Source organism: Motacilla alba, chromosome 14 (assembly GCF_015832195.1).
Source record: "Motacilla alba alba isolate MOTALB_02 chromosome 14, Motacilla_alba_V1.0_pri, whole genome shotgun sequence".
In the NCBI taxonomy this organism is placed as follows: Eukaryota; Metazoa; Chordata; class Aves; order Passeriformes; family Motacillidae; genus Motacilla; species Motacilla alba.
In genome coordinates, this window is record NC_052029.1 from 15,323,911 (window position 1) to 15,339,687 (window position 15,777).

The following is a 15,777-nucleotide window of genomic DNA, read 5'->3' on the forward strand; positions in this document are numbered from 1 at the left end:
GAACCGGCCGGCCCGGGGGAGCTGCTGTGAGCTCACGCTGGGCAGGCCCGGGCACACACAATGGGCCCGGCGGGTACCAGGAGGAAGAAAACTCCCCCAGGAATTTCCTCCACCGTCGGCTCTGCTCAGAAGCTGTTCCTCAGGGACGCAGGCCAGGACTGAGCACATCTGTGGCTGTGGGTGGAAATCCCTTGCACGGAGCTGGCTGTCCTGGATGGTCCCTGCAATGGCCCCAAGTGGCCCTGGGCCGCAGGACCTGCTGCTGAGCTGGGCTCTGCCAGGATCCCATCCCTCCCATCCCTCCCATCCCACCAGCCAGAGAACTGATGGGCGCTGGAGATAAGGGGCAGGAGCTACAGGGATCAGGAGGTGACAGCACCTCTGTCTCCAGGGTGTCCAGAGCACTGACAAACAGCTGTGGCTTAGAGACCCTGACACCGATGGCCCCAGCTGAGCTGCAGCAGCCCAGGGCTGTATTTGGGGAGCCCAAGGGGAAATGCTGGGTCAGAACCCCCCTGCAGGCCCCTCAGGTGTCCCCTGGCCCTGCCAGCTGCAGGTGCCACCCCCATGTTGAGCGTACACAGGGCTGTATTTGGGGAGTGCCCGCTCTGCGTTGGGCAGCTCAGCTGCCACGGGCACATTGCCACCAGGGGCGGAGGGGACCTGTGCCACCAGGGGCAGAGGGGACCTGTGCCACCAGGGGCAGAGGAGACCTGTGTCACCAGGGGGGGAGGAGACCTGTGCCACCAGGGGCGGAGGGGACCTGTGCCACCAGGGGAAGAAGGAACCTGTGCCACCAGGGGCAGAGGGGACCCACCAGGGGCAGAGGGGACCTGTGCCACCAGGGGAAGAAGGAACCTGTGCCACCGGGGTGGAGGGGACCTGTGCCACCAGGGGAAGAAGGAACCTGTGCCACCAGGGGCGGAGGGGACCTGTGCCACCAGGGGCAGAGGGGACCTGTGCTACCAGGGGCAGAGGGGACCTGTGTCACCAGGGGCAGGTGGCACTTATGGGGATGGATGCTTCCAGGACTGGTTGTCTCTGGAGTGAATGCTGCTGAGGATGAGCACTCACAGGGACAGAGGGCCCCAGAGGCAGCGCCGCTGTGACATCCATGCCCTTGCTTTGGCAGGCACGGTGACATGCCAGTGTGACACCACCGGCAGCACCAGCTCAGGGAATGAGCTGTGCCAGCACCAGCCTCCTCAGGACCCAGTCATTCCCTCTGGAGCTGCATTATCCATGGGGCTTTGCTGAAGCCAGCAGACACATCCCAGCTCCTGCAGGGAAAGGCGTGTCCTGCCTGGCAGAGGCACCGGGTGTCTGTCCCACGGGGACTCTGGGTGTGGAGCAGGGCGGCTCACGCTGGGCTGTGGGAGCAGCGTCCCTGGAATTCCCACGCGGAGCCTCAGGTGTGGCCAGCCCGGCTGGGCCCGTGGCCAGCTCAGCCTGCACAGCAGCCGGCAGCACCGGCCCCTCCAGCTCAGCTCAGCTCAGCTCCCACAGCTCGGCTCAGCTCGGCTCGGCTCAGCTCGGCTCAGCTCGGCTCAGCTCAGCTCCCACAGCTCGGCTCAGCTCAGCTCGGCTCGGCTCAGCTCCCACAGCTCGGCTCGGCTCAGCTCCCACAGCTCAGCTCCCACAGCTCAGCTCCCACAGCTCTGCCACCTCCTGCAGACAATAAAGGAGCTGCCAGCTTGTGCAAGACGGATCTCCCGGCTCTCAGCAGCGTGGCTGAACTTTCCGGACTTTCACAACCCACAAAACCTGTAATTAATCCTGCTAATGATCGGTTCTCCTTCTATCCCCATCAATCTAACCTGGGAAATGTTTACAGCTCAATAGTGCCACACACAGAGGCTCAGGGAAAATGGGATGGTGTTTTTTATGAGCTCTCCTCTCATTCCTAGCTCCTCCAGCAGCACTAATAAATCATCCCCTTGGAAATCATCCCCTGGGAGCAGCCAGGCCCGGCAGCCCCACGCTGAGTGATGGTGAAACAAGGGAGGAACGAGCACGGAGCATCTGAGCCAGTGGGAAATCCCAGGACTTCATTTATCCCCAGTTAGAGCTGGTCACTGCAGCGGGCTCTGCCCTCCCAGCAGGGATCAGCAGCACCAGGAGCAGCCCTGAGCTCGGGCACAGCTCCCTGCACGGCCAGCACAAGGTGCTGGGAGTGCTGGAAGTGGAGCCTGGCGAGCTCCAGCTGCGGGGTGGAAAGCTGGAATGTGGATAAACACCGGCACTGGCGAGGAGGAGGAGGCTGAGCAGGAGGAAGAGCAGCTCCCACGGCTGGGAAGGAACCAGGAGAGCCAGGAGCTGTGTCCAGCCCAGCCCTCGGCCAGCAAAGCTCCCAGCCCCAAGCAGGATGAGCTCAAAGGAGTGACCAACATCCCGGGACAGGGATGGGCTGGGGGGACATAGAAATGCCACCAGATCTGCCCAAAGTCACTCACGGAGCCACGAGTGAGACACGGGGCTCTTGGCATCTCAGCAATGTGAGTGCAGAAGGACCCACAGGTTCTTTTTCCTGGCGGGAAAACCTCCCAGCCCTCTGGAAGCCCTGGCACAGCCCAGTGGCTCCATCATCACCATCCTCCTCCTCAAGAGCTCCTCAAAAACCCTCCCCCTGCCTCAGGAACAAACCCAACTGAGCAGGCTTGGGGGGTCAGCTGAGGATTTCCAGTTTCTGAATGAAGATGGACTTTGTGGGCTCCCAAAATCCCCACTTGGAGCTGCCCGGGAGCCTGGAGGGTGACTGATTTCTGTAACTGAGAAAGTCTTCCCAGCACCTGCATTTTAAATCAGTGTTGCAACAGCATCAGGCCTAGAGCAGACAGAGCAGGACACAGGTGGGATTCTCTGTCACTGCTCAGCCGAGAGCAGGGAGGGAATTGGAAGCAGATGTCGACCAAAAGGAGCCCCAAACCCTTCCAAGCCACTGAGCTCACAGGCCCCTGCACTGCCTCTGCCTCCAGGCAGGCCCAGTCCGGACTTAGACGCAGAAATTTAAACGGAAAACTTCTTCCTGAGCAGGATCTGCTGGATTTACCCCAGGCTCTGCCATTCCAGGCTGCAGGAACCTCGCTGTGCTCTCTCGTTTTGTTTTCAGCGAGACTTGGGAGGATGGGGAAAGGCAGGAGGGGGAGAACCAAAGGGATTTTGTACCTGGTAAGGATCACCTTTGCACGCTGTATTTTAATGTTCCTTCCAGCTCCTTCTCTATCAGCTGCAGGGAGAAAATGCAGGATTTCCTGCAGTACAGCCCAGAGCTGCGTGCCAGGGGCACAACCACAGCTCCTAAAGTAGAGGGATCACGAAATAAAGGTTTTATTTTAGGATCACAAGGTGCTCAGGCAAAGATCCAGTGCTGAGTCAGGGCTCTACCAAGTCCTCTACATTCTCTACAATAAACAGATGGGTTTTTTGGGGGAAAGAATGCTTTTTGCAGACACTGAGGTTGAAAAAAATCAATAAATCCAGGGCACACTTGAGAAAACGCTTGTGCTTGAAAAAGAGCATTTAAAAAAATTAAACTGTTCCCCCCCTTTTTGAAATATTTCCTCTCTGTTTCATTATCTTTTTATGCTCCCAATGCTTTCAAAAAGATATTCAAAAGGGTTAAAATATTTACTCTGACCACCCGAAAGATTTTCTCCCACTGTGTTTTTATTGCGCCGAATCAAAAGAAAAACTTTTTGGTTCAAATAAACTTGAAACAATTCCTTCTCCTCCCCCCTTGCCTCCAGCATTTTGGTTTAGCCAGTGAGTGGAAAAATCAATTATTCGCACTCCTCTAGCCCGATAAAAAGCTTCAGGACTCCACAAAGAGGCTCAGGGGAGCAGCTGTGTTGTACAGCAAATAAAACGGTCTCAGTTTCTCTGCTCTCCTCTTGGGTCACAGGATCCTGTGCTGAGGTCAGCACTGCTGGGGTGACACAGGCAGTGGAGGAGCCAAAGCACCGCCACTGGGGGAACCAAAACAGCCTTCTTTGGTGGGACAGCACATCCTCCTGGGGGGACATCACATCCTCCTGGGGGGACATCAGATCCTCCTTTGGGGACATCACATCCTCTTGGTGGGACATCAGATCCTCCTTTGGGGACATCACATCCTCCTGGGGGGACATCACATTCTCACGGTGGGACATCACATCCTCATGGTGGGACATCAGATCTTCTTTTGGGGACATCACATCCTCCTGGGGGGACATCACATCCTCCCTTGGTGGGACATCACATTCTCCTTTGGTGGTTCATCAGATCCAACTTTAGGGGGGCATTACATTCTCATGGTGGGACACACATCACATCCTCCTTTGGGGACATCACATCCTCCTTTGGGGACATCACATCGTCTTGGTGGGACATCAGATTCAACTCTGGTGGGACATCACATCCTCATGGAGGAACATCAGCTCCAATTTTGGTGGGACATCACATCCTCCTGGGGGACATCAGATCCTCCTTTGGGGACATCACATCCTCCTGGGGGAACATCACATCCTCCTGGAGGGACCTCACAGCTGCCACGTGTGTCTGGAGCCAGGGGCTGAGCCCGTTCCCACCCCACAGGGACAGACACGCCAAGGGACAGCAGCCAGTGCCCCCACCCAGCCCCTGCTCTGCAGCTCCCAGCGCCACACTGCCTGCAGGGAATGAGGGGGCAAGGACTGGCAGAGGTAAATAATGAGAGATTTTTCAAATATATCCAAGCATGGTTTTGGTCCCAGGGTTTTTAAGGGTGAATTTATGCCTAACTGCAGTGGAAGGAGGTTTTTTTAAGCAAACTACACATTAAAAGTAGATCAATATTAATTTCTGGAGCCTTTATTTCCAGCCTCCAGCTGGCTGCTGTGTTTGCTCCAGCCCTGTAAAATCTGGCAGGAAAGCTGTTGAGGAAGGAGAAGCTGCAGAAGAAGGCCTGAGAACCTGTGTCAAAGGAATGTGACACTCAGGGCATCACTGTGACAGCTGCTCTGGGTCGTGTCCTCCTTGTAAAAGATTTCAAGGAAATGAAGAGGAGGAATGCAGAAAGGTGAAGATGGGGATCTGTGTTCACTCAACAAACTCAGCCCAGGTGAAACCCAGGTGGCCTCTCCAAGGGTCAGCCCGGATGGAGCCGGAGCCTTTCCCCACCAGGAGCCATCCAATCCTGGAACAGTTTGGGTCGGAAAGGACCTTAAAGGACTTAGAGGTCCAGTGCCATCCATCCAGTGCCACCTCTGCCACGGGCAGGGCCACCTTCCACTATCCCAGGTTGCTCCAAGCCCTGTGCGACCTGGGGACACTTCCAGGGCTCCAGGGGCAGCCGCAGCTTCTCTGGGCACACTGTGCCACAGGGATCCACCAGACCGCTGCTGCTCAGAGGGTTTTGGCCCCGGGGCTCCATCAGCCGTTGGTGCCGGTCTCGGTGCCGGTGTCGGTGTCGGTGTCAGTGCCGGTGCCGGTCTCAGTGCCGGTGCCGATGTCAGTCTCGGTGCCAGTGTCGATGCCGTTATCGGTCTCGGTCTCGGTGTCAGTCTCGGTTCCGGTGCCGGTGTCAGTCTCGGTTCCGGTGCCGGTGTCGGTCTCGGTCTCGGTGTCGGTCTCGGTTCCGGTGCCGGTCTCGGTCTCGGTGCCGGTGTCAGTCTCGGTTCCGGTGCCGGTGTCAGTCTCGGTGCCGTTATCGGTCTCAGTCTCGGTTCCGGTGCCGGTGTCGGTCTCGGTCTCGGTGCCGGTGTCGGTCTCGGTTCCGGTGCCGGTGTCGGTCTCGGTGCCGGTGTCAGTCTTGGTCTCGGTGTCGGTGCCGGTGTCGGTCTCGGTCTCGGTGCCGGTGTCGGTCTCGGTTCGGTGCCGGTGTCGGTCTCGGTTCCGGTGCCGGTGTCAGTCTCGGTGCCGTTATCGGTCTCGGTCTCGGTGCCGGTGTCAGTCTCGGTTCCGGTGCCGGTGTCGGTCTCGGTGCCGGTGCCGGTGCCGGTCTCGGTTCCGGTGCCGGTCCCTCCCCGTCCCTCGCTGCGGCTCCGCCCCGTCCCCTCCCGTCCCGCCGCCGTCCCCGCCCGCCGCGCTCCCGGTGCCGCGGGGCAGCCGCAGCATGGCCGAGCTGCGCATCGCCCCGGCCGCGGCCCCGAGCCCCGCCGCTGCCCCGCTCCCTCCGCCGGCCGCAGCCCCAGCCCCGGCCCCGGCCCCGGCGCCGGCCCCGGTCCCGACCCGCCCCTCGGCGCCCGCCCCGGGCCGCCCATAAAAGCGGCCCCGCGCCCGCCCAGCCCCGCCGCCGCCGCCGCTCCGCCGCCGGCCATGGCCAAGGACCAGCTGAAGCCGCGGCTGTGCCGAATGCTCAAGGGGGAGAGCGGCTACGGCTTCCACCTGCACGGCGAGAAGGGCAAGAGCGGCCAGTTCATCCGCAAAGTGGAGCCCGGCTCGCCCGCCGAGGCGGCGGGGCTGCGCGCCGGGGACCGCGTCGTGGAGGTGAACGGGCTCAACGTGGAGCAGGAGACGCATCACCAGGTGCGGGACGGAGCGGGGACGCGCCGGGCCACCGCGGCGGCCCGGGCCGAGCGGGGCCGTGCCCGCTCCAGCCTCCCTGCGGCTTCACCCGAAATATCCGCGCTGGAGCATCCCCGGCCTGGCCGCGGTGGGGCGGGGGCCGCGGTGGGGCGGGTGCCCCCCGAGTTCCAGGGCCGGGCTTTGCGTGGTCCGGGACCCGCGGCCCCGTGCTGGGCGCTGCAGCCGAGTCAAGGTGGGAAAGGCGAAGGTGTGTGGGGCTGGGCAGGGCTCTGCCGCGTTATGCAATCTGTGGTGGAAAGGAATGGGGAGACCCGGGCTTTATTTCCGGCTCTGCTGTGGGTTTTCTTGGCTGCTTTGGACGAGCTGCGCCTGCCTGCGCAGCCCGGAGCGGAGGAAGATGCCTGAAAATCTCCCGATAAAGCCGTGCAGATGTTCGGCGGTTGGGCTGGCCAGGGAGCGATAGGGCTCGCAGGGGAGTCCTGGCTCTGTCTGACCATGCTGGGACCGGGCAGCTCCAAGAGTGCTGTTTCTGCTCCAGCAGAAGCTGTTTCAGGCTGTGGCGTTTTCTCCTTGTAAAACTGAAACTTATATTTGTCAAACAATTTAGTCTAAAAAAACCAAGAAATGCGGGGAAAAAGCAAGCAATGAGGAAAAAAGCACAAAGAAGCAGTGAGGTTCAAGCTGCTCCAGTCCTGCCGGACACTCGGAGCCTGGCAGGGGTACAATTTGCCTCGTGGTTTGTGGGGCTCTGCAGGATTTGGTGTTTAAGTAACTTAAAACATCTGCTCAGCCCCGCTGCCAGCACTGCAGGGGACAGAGCTGGGATGTGCCTGGACCCCCCAGAGTTTTGGGGGGCTCTGTGTTCCCAGACCTCGCCCCAGGTGTGGATGTCGCTGTGCTGAAGGTGAAGCTGACCCTTCTAGGTGGCTCCACTAAAGCCCCGTGGGCTCCTCTCCTGAGCCTGCTGGGGCTTTGGTGGCTAGCTGAGCTTGTTTTGATGCTCTGAGCCAGCCGTGTGAAAGTTGATGTTTGTCCTGAGTGCGATCTCAAACCCCTTGAAGGAGGATCCCCATCTTTGATGTGGCTGGGCAGGAAGGAGGGCTGTGTTCCTGTGGTGCCTTGGAAGCCACCAGAGCTCCCTGCTGGCGCTGGGCTGCTGGGGACGGGCGATAGCGGAGCCAGCTGCGCCTTTGAAACGTGCTGGGGCTTCCCAGTAGGTCAAGTGAAAAGGGAGGGGGAAATTTCTCTTTCTTCCTTTTTTTTTTTTTTTTTTTTTTGTTGTTTGTTTTTGTTTTTGCTGCTGGCAGCAGGCTGGAGCCCTGGCACTCGCCGGCTGCTGCAGAGCAGTGATTGGAACAGGGCGTCCCATCCCGGGTGCCCAGGAGCTCGGTGCCCGCTCCCGCTGGGATCTGTGAGAGTGCCAGGGGTGGGAGCCCTGCCTGCTCTGGGATCACCCATTTTCCTGCCTCAGCGCCACAAGAACCTCTTCCTTCCCCCAAAAGCACCGCTGGGCCGTGGCGAGGGCGATGCCCTGGCGGGTCACACGATGGCTCTGAGCAGCCGCCTCACCGCGTGCCGCTCCTCGCCCAGCCTTGAACAAGTAACACTTCTCCATGTGCATGGGGAGCCCGCAGCACACAAGGCCTTGCTGGTTGGGTGTAACTGTGTTTCCAGCTGAAGCTGGCAGCATTTTTGTCTTTGTTCTCTGTTTTTTTCCCTTGGCTTTGCCCAAGGAGCGAAGGCAGAGCGCGTTCTGTCTCGGACTTGCATCCCGGGTTCCTCGGAACCGGGCAGAGCCGCTGCTCCCGAGCTCAGAAAGGCTCCTGGTGCATGGGAGCCTGGCAGCATGGAGCAGGGCACGGGCACCTCTGTGGGAGCTGCTGCTGGTGGCACCGTGAGTCCTTCCTGGGCGCTGCTGTTTGGCAAGGGTGGAAGGGCCGGGGCCGGCGCTGCCGGGCTGGCGCTGCCGTCGCCAGGAGTAAAGTCTGCTTGGGTGGAGCTGCGGAAATGGTGGGGCTGGCTCGGGTGCCGAGGAGGTCCCAGATGAGCAGGGCAGGCTGCGTTGTGTCCAGAAGCCTGCGGGACTCCGGGCTGGGAGCATGGCTCGGAAGCGGGTACGGTGCTGGGCAGGAGCTCGCCGCGAGCTGCTGCTTTGCCTGCCACCTCTCTGCTCTGTCCCCAGGGAGACGTGCTGCCTTGGGGGACTCCTCACAGCCTCTTCTGCTCGTCCTGCTCGTGGGGAGGGGGTGAGGGGCTGCTCTGTGCCACTCTCCATCCCTGCCTGGCTCAGCCCCCACTCGTGGGACCATCGCTGCTCTCGCTGTGGCTGTTGGGGGGCTCGGCCATGGGGTGAGCCCAGCACTGCTCCACGCCAGCTTTGGACCCTTCTGTGGACCCTCCGAGTTTCTCTGCAGTCTGTGGGACCCCTGTGGTCCCCTGTGCTGCCTGGAGCACCCGAACTGCAGGCTCTGGGGGATGTCCCTGCAGGGCCAGCACCTTCCCCATCCGCACCTTTGCTGCCGTGCTTTGGCTGCTGCTGCTGCCAGGTCCCCTCTGGGAGAAGTGTCCCTGCCCAGGCGCTGCTGGTGTCAGCAGCACCGTCTGATGTCGGGTGTAAACGGATCTGGACGGGAGCAGATGGATTTTCTGGGCCTGATGGATCAGCACCCTCCGGGCTGGTTGCGGGTGGGAGCCTGGGATCGCTGCCGTGCCGGCAGAGCCGCGGTGGATGAGTTGGTTCAGGCCAGGCTGCAGCCTGTACATTTCTTCCAGGCTGGCTTTTTTCTTGTTTGCAGATACTGGCTCTGTTGACCTTGAGTGGAGCTCGCAGGGAGTAAATAAATGCTGGTTAATTGCGTATTAGGCTCGTTTGTCGCTCTAACCTTGGCGTGTCTGGCCACCGTGACCTAGATCAGAGCAGGAGCCCTGCAAGGAGCCCCGGGCTGCTTTTGGGGGGTTCCCAGCACGTCTGGGGTGTTCAGGGCCACCCCATGGCTGGGGATGGCGGCTGAGCAGCGCTGCCAGCAATGCCACCCCTCCTCCTCCTCGGGATGAAGGCCTGTGCAGGGAGGAGGTGCCCTCGGCAGCTGCCAGCAGTGAGTCTGGAGGTGTTTTCCCTGTGGATGTTCTGGGCTTTCCCTGTTTCCATCCCAGCCCGCTCTGGTGGGATTTACCCCCGGCCTGGCTGTGGGATCAGCTCCTCCTGGCTCTCTGCAGTGTCAGTGCCCGTCGGAGCCTCTGCCAGTCCCTGATCCCTGCAAAGGAGCCGGGCACAGCAGGACAATGTCCCCATTGAGCCCTGCCTGGAGCTGGATCCCGCCAGGGATGGGCTCATCTCCCGCTCCCTGCACTGGCTCCCCTTTTCCCTGCTGCTTCCCAGCAGGAGCTGGGGATGGATGGGTGGATTGGGCTCTTTGCTTCCTAGATCTACCCCTAGCCTGCACAGTGGTGTGGTGGGGGACAGTCCAGCTGCCCACATTGGTGCTTGGAGCTTTCCTGTGGCCCCTGGCTCGTGCCCTGCCCTGGGTATGGGAGCAGAAGGACGCCCTGGATTGAGGAGGCGAGGGTGTTTGCTGGGTGGGACAGAGGGGTGCTGATGCTTGAGGGGCAGTGACAGCCTCTGGAAGCTCTTGACTGAGCAGGAGGCCATCCCAGGTAGCTGGGCAGGGTGATCCTGGGTGCTCCGGGCAGAGCTGCTGCGTGGCTGCAGGACCTGGGCTGGCAGAGATCCCCTGGGATCTCCCAGAGCTGCGTCCTTGCCCTTCCTGCCCCATCGCCGGTAGCTGGGAGCACAACCCAGACGGAGCTGCAGCACTGGGGGGGAGCTGATGGCCCTTGGGTGCCACCCTGAGCGTCCCCTGGGCTGCTGCTGAGCCGTGTCCCTGTCATCCCCAGGTCGTGCAGCGCATCAAGGCCGTGGAGACGGAGACGCGGCTGCTGGTGGTGGACAAGGAGACGGACGAGTACCTGTGCAGCCTGCGGCTCACCTGCACCGAGGACATGGTGCACAACGGCATCCTGCTGGGCTCGGCAGTGCCCCCTGCCAAGGGCCTGGCCAGCGACAACGGCGAGGTCTGGAAGCCACAGCTGGATGTGAGCGGGGGCAGCCTCCAGAGGCATTCCCACAGCTTCTCCTCGCACGGCAGCAGGAAGGTGAGGGGGGCTGCGGGCAGCACGTGGGGCCTCCTGGGATCTCCTTCCTCCTTGAGCGTGGCTTGTCCCGTCAGAGAAAACCCTTCTGTGCGTGACTGTCACCGTGGGGGTCCCCAGTGTCCCAGGCTGCCCTGTGGAAGCTCTCGCTGCAGGCAGCTGGGGGCTGTGCATTCCCACCCCTCCGGTGCCCCGAGCGTCTCCTGAGCTGCTGGGGGGCTCTGGGGGGCTGCCAGTCCTGGGGACAGTGACCCACGGTGCCTCAGCCAAGGCTGGTGTCCCAGCCTGGATCACGGGGCTGCGGCCGAGCTGGAGCTCATGAATGAGCTTGTCTCCCTCCATTATTAGCAGGAGGGAGGGAACATCTGCGTTGAACGTGTTCGCAGCTTTTTGCTGAAATGGGAAGTTAATTGGCTCTTTTGAAGCAGCCTGGGTCTGGGCTGGGATTCGGCACTAAGTGCCTTTTATTGGTAAACTCCTTTCCAGGAGGGAAGGAATTCGGGGTGGAAAACGTCCAGTTTCCATGGCTGCGGGGCTGGAGACGGCGCGGGCTTGTGCGGGGCTGATAGCGGGGCTGGCTCAGCTGCCCTCCCCAGCTGCCAGGAGCTGCTGGCCGGTGTGTGTCCACGGCCATCTGTCCCCTCCCATCCGTGTCCCCCCTGTCCTGTGCTTGCTGCTCGGGGCTGCTCAACAGCCTCTTCAGCAGGAGCTGCCTGGGCATCCCCCCTCCTCCTCCTCCTCCTCCTCCTCCCTGGGGGCCCTGCAGGGGCTGCACTGGGTCGGTCTCTGTCCCCTCGCAGTGGGGGTGGTGGCTGAGTGCTGGCCCACAAGTGGCCACTGGGCTGCCAGGAGGCCATCCATGGGAAAGTCAGGAAAGCACTGTGTCCTCAGGAGCCCCCCCGTGCAGAAATCCCCCGAGCAGGTAAGGGACGATGCTGATGTGAGGGGCTCTCAGCTCTGCTGCTTCCCTCTGGAGCTGTTTGGAATCTTGCAGGGAAGGCTCCTCCTTCCCTGGGGCAGCCTTGGAGGCCGTGTTTTATTTCATTTATTGCCTGGTGTGAAGCTGTCTGTGTGAGGGTGCTGCTGGCTGTGTTCCCCCTGGAGCTGGAGCCCTTCCCAGGGGGGGACAGGGTGGCTCGGGAGCCCTTCCCAGGGGGGGACAGGGTGGCTCGGGAGCCCTTCCCAGGGGGGACAGGGTGGCTCGGGAGCCCTTCCCAGGGGGGGACAGGGTGGCTCGGGAGCCCTTCCCAGGGGGGGACAGGGTGGCTCGGGAGCCCTTCCCAGGGGGGGACAGGGTGGCTCGGGAGCCCTTCCCAGGGGGGGACAGGGTGGCTCAGGAGCCCTTCCCAGGGGGGGACAGGGTGGCTCAGGAGCCCTTCCCAGGGACAGGGTGGCTCTCCACACGGGGCATTTCCTCTGCTGCTCTGTTCCCTGCGCTGGTCGGGCTCCAGCAGCAGGAGCTGACGGGAAGTCAGGCCGGGGAACAGGACGGTCCTTTCCGGCCTTTGGGCTTTGGCTCCTCCAAGGAGAGGGTGGGACAGGGAGAGCAGGGCTGGGAGGGGGGAGGAGAGCCCCTGTTCCCCCCAGAGGGGCTTTTCCTGGGCACTCACTGGGCTGGACACAGGGGGCTGGCTCCAGGGTGATTCCCCCCTCGTGGGGATGGGTTCGGGCTGCTGAGCACGCTGGGGTGGCTTGCTCCTGCCTCGGCAGCTCTGAGGAGAGCTGGGCACTGCCAGCTGTCCCGCCAAGGTCACTTCTCCATGCCAGGGCCCTGTGTGACTCTGGGGTGAGGTCAGGGGTGGCCGGGGCAGCAGGACCTGCATCCTGTCCTGTGCCTTGCCATCCTGCCTGATTCGAGGGGGTGAAACCTGCTCCAGGCTCCTGGTCTGCTCGGTGTGTCCCTCTTGCTGGCTGCCAGGGCGTGGTGGAGAAGGGGGGGTGAACCCAATTTCTGCCCTGCCCTGTGCCCCCCCGTGGGGCAGCTCGAGCCTGACCCTGATCCAGCAGATCGCAGGCACTGGAATGTGCAGCTCCTGAGGGTTTTTGGCAGATTGCTGCCGCTGCAGTGAGGCTGTGACAGCTGGGATACACTCAGAGATTTGTCCCCAGCCAGATTTAGGGCTTTTCTGAGCTTTCCTGGAGGCGTTCAGTGAAGGAGAGGAGGCAGCTCCTTCCCCCCTGCAGCCCTGTGGGAGCTGGGGCCGCTGCTCCAGGGAGCTGCATTTTTGTCAGCAGCATTTGTTTATAGAAAGGCTGGACTTTTCCTGCATTTGAGGCCGGGGTTGTTCAGGGCAGCCTGAAGAGACGAGCAGCTGAAACAAAACAGAACAAGGAGGGAAATCTGGTGGTTGTGATGGAGCAGGGAGGGTGGGCACAGCCCTGCCACCCCCCAGAGCTGCCATGGGTGGGGAGGTCACCGTGCTCCCCGGCAGGGACCTGGTGCCCAGCACCTCGTGCTCCAGGAACCTCGGTGATGCCATGAATAATTCAGCACGTATTTAAAATCCTGCCCGGGAGCAGGTCAGCAGGGCCGGCGGCCAGCAGCTGTGGCTGTCACAGCTCTGCTGTCCCCAGCGCCATGGGGACAGTGCCCTGCATGGCCGTGGTGGCACGGGGAGCCAGGGCTGCCCCGTCCCACAGAATTGTGCCCATTCCTGTCTCTGCTGGGCTGGGGGGGTTTGTCCCACGTGTCCCCCCTGCCAGGTGCTCCCTGTCCCAGCAGGTTCTGGTGGCCACCAGGCTGTTTCCAGCGTTCCCAGGGCTCTGGCTCTGCCCTGCTGGCAGGTGCACAGGTGGGGCTGGGGGTCCCAGCGTGCCAGGGCTGCTCTGGCTGCTGGCTGTGAGCTGCTTTAATGGCAAAGGTGCCTTTGGGCCACGGGTGGCTGTGACTGAACGCCTGGGCTGGTGCTGTGTGAGAGGCAGGGGAGCTGCCAGGACCTCCCCTGGGCGCTGCTGGTCGTTCCAGAGGTGTCCATGGTGGGCAGGTTGGCAGCACCTTTGCAGGGGCTGTGGCTCTGCTGTCCCGTTCCTGCTGGGCACTGGGACCCCGTGATGGCCCTCAGGGATGTCCTTGGGACTTGCTGCCTTCTCCAGGTGTGTTTGTAGGAGAAACAAGAGCAGCAGCAAAGCCAGAGCGGCGTTGGGGGTGATGCAATTCCTTTCCTTCGTGCTCTGGTCTGCAGGGGGTGGGTGTGCAAGGGGGTTTGTCAAGGATAAACTTCTCCAGAGTTTGTCCTTTGGAGGACAAACCCACATCTGGGAGCTGCTGGATTCAAGCCTGTTGAGTCTGGGAATTTTAATGGGGGGGGAATTAGTGGCTGGTTGCTGACTGTGCTTTGCTGGGGGGGGATGTGTCACCTTAGGATCGCTGCTGGCAGGAACTGGAGGCAGCAGGCTGGTGTCCCTGGGGTGACACGGGGGTGGTCACCCGAGCCCCCTGTGTGTGTGGGGACAGCTGTGCTGCTCTCTGAAGGACGAGGGCTGCGGGGACCGGGTGTAGGGTCAGTGCTGACCTCGAGGCAGTCAATATTTACCCTTCTCTGTGGGCCAGCAGTAAGAGCTTCTGTCTGTTGCAAACGAACCCCTCGTGTGGTGATGTCTCTGCCACAGCTCTGCGAGGGGAGTAACTCGGGACAGATGTCTTTGGAGCGCTTTGCCAGCTCAGCTGAGGCCCAAAATTTAGGGCTTGTAGAATAACCACAGAGATGTAATAAAACCAAACATGAGCAGAAATGTCTGCAGCAATTATGCAATTTAAAAAATAAATAAATAAGTGGATGGTTTGAATTAAAGCACTTCCCTGCAGCATCTTCCCCTGCCCGCGGGACAGGGTGGTGGGAAGGTGGCAAAGCTCAGCCCTGGCACAGCCTGGCGAGGCTCCTGCTGTGCAGGGAGAGCTGTGGGGAGCCCCGGGGCACAGAGCCCAGGGTGTGCGGTGTGTGCCCTGCATTCCCTGCCCTGCCCACAGCAGCTGGCTCTGGGGATGCCGTGGCTCCCAGAGGGCAGAGCCGAGGGGCAGCGGGGCTGTGCCACCCTGGGGGCAGCGGGGCTGTGCCACCCTGGGGGCAGCGGGGCTGTGCCACCCTGGGGGCTCTGCCCATTTCTGCTATAAAAAAACCCCTTTGCCGAGCCAGCTGTGCCCCTGCAGCGTGGAGCTGCCGCTGGCTGAGCACATGAGGGGGGGAAGGTGCCCGCAGAGCCTCTGCCACCCCCGGAGTCCTTGCCATGGGCAGCCCGGGTCCGGCAGGGGTCTGCGCTGGCTGGGGGCTCCAGGAGCGGCGCAGGGCTCCCCGCTTTTGGGATTTCCATCCCAAAGCAGCGGCGGCAGTCGGGCGGGGCCGTGGGGCCGCCGCTGCTGACCCCGCTGCATTATTGATGTCGCCGGGCTGTGGCATCGCGTGTCACCGGGCCGGGGTGGCTCTGCAGCAGCTCCGCACCTCGGCAGTGGGGGCTGGGGCCCGTGGGGATGCGGATCCTCATCCCGGGGGGTGCCCAGGCCCGGCCGGACCTGGGAGAACCGGGATAATGCAGGGATAATTCATCCGAGATGGACTCGGAGCTGCCTTCCCATGCGCCCCATCCCGGCATTCTGTGACAATTTGGGGTGCCTGCTTGCAGGGGCTGGGGGTGCACATCCCCGAGCCTGCGGGGTGGGACAGCCCCACAGAGCCCCGGTGCCTGTCCCCTCGCTGCCCCCCTTCCCTCCGGGGCGGCTTTGGGGCTCTGGGTGGGATTCGGGGGGCTCTGCTCGGAGCAGCGTGTGCCGGGCATCCCCCGGAGCAGGACCCTGAGCCCGGTCCCGCTCCCGGGTCTGGCCGGGCTCTTCCCGGGGGGTTCGAGCTGGGGGAGCCGGGCAGGGCGAGCCCCGGGTCCCGCATCCTCCGGGGCTGCGGGAAAGGGGCTTGGATGCCCGGAGCTCCCCTGGGCAGGGCTGGGCAGGGCTGGGCAGGCAGCCCCCGCCCCAGGCCGGCCCCGCACAGCGGGCTGGGGGCTATTTTGGTGCCGGGGCAGCGCAGGAAGCCCCTCCCGGGGAGGAGAGCATCCACCCCGCGGCACGAACTTCCTCCCCGCGGTATTTTTAGTGAGACACAAAGCTGGGGGGGAGGCGAGAGGCAGATTAGCATCGGGAGGAGCCGTGCCCTGCCA

The 15,777-nt window shown here is 62.3% G+C and overlaps 1 protein-coding gene across 4 annotated transcripts in view; it reads left to right on the plus strand.

Moving 5' to 3' along the window:
• The first annotated feature begins 6,158 nt into the window (after window positions 1–6,158).
• SLC9A3R2 (SLC9A3 regulator 2) overlaps window positions 6,159–15,777 on the plus strand; it is a 35,503-nt gene continuing 25,884 nt past the window's right edge. Inside the window, exons 1-2 of one of the 4 annotated variants that reach the window (XM_038151096.1) lie at window positions 6,159–6,483; window positions 10,378–10,635. In XM_038151096.1, the coding sequence (XP_038007024.1) occupies window positions 6,274–6,483; window positions 10,378–10,635 (468 nt within the window). In that variant the 5' untranslated portion in view covers window positions 6,159–6,273. Of the gene's footprint in view, window positions 6,484–8,469; window positions 8,598–10,377; window positions 10,636–15,777 lie in introns of those variants that run through there. The other 3 variants (XM_038151097.1, XM_038151098.1, XM_038151099.1) reach the window with 3 other exon arrangements.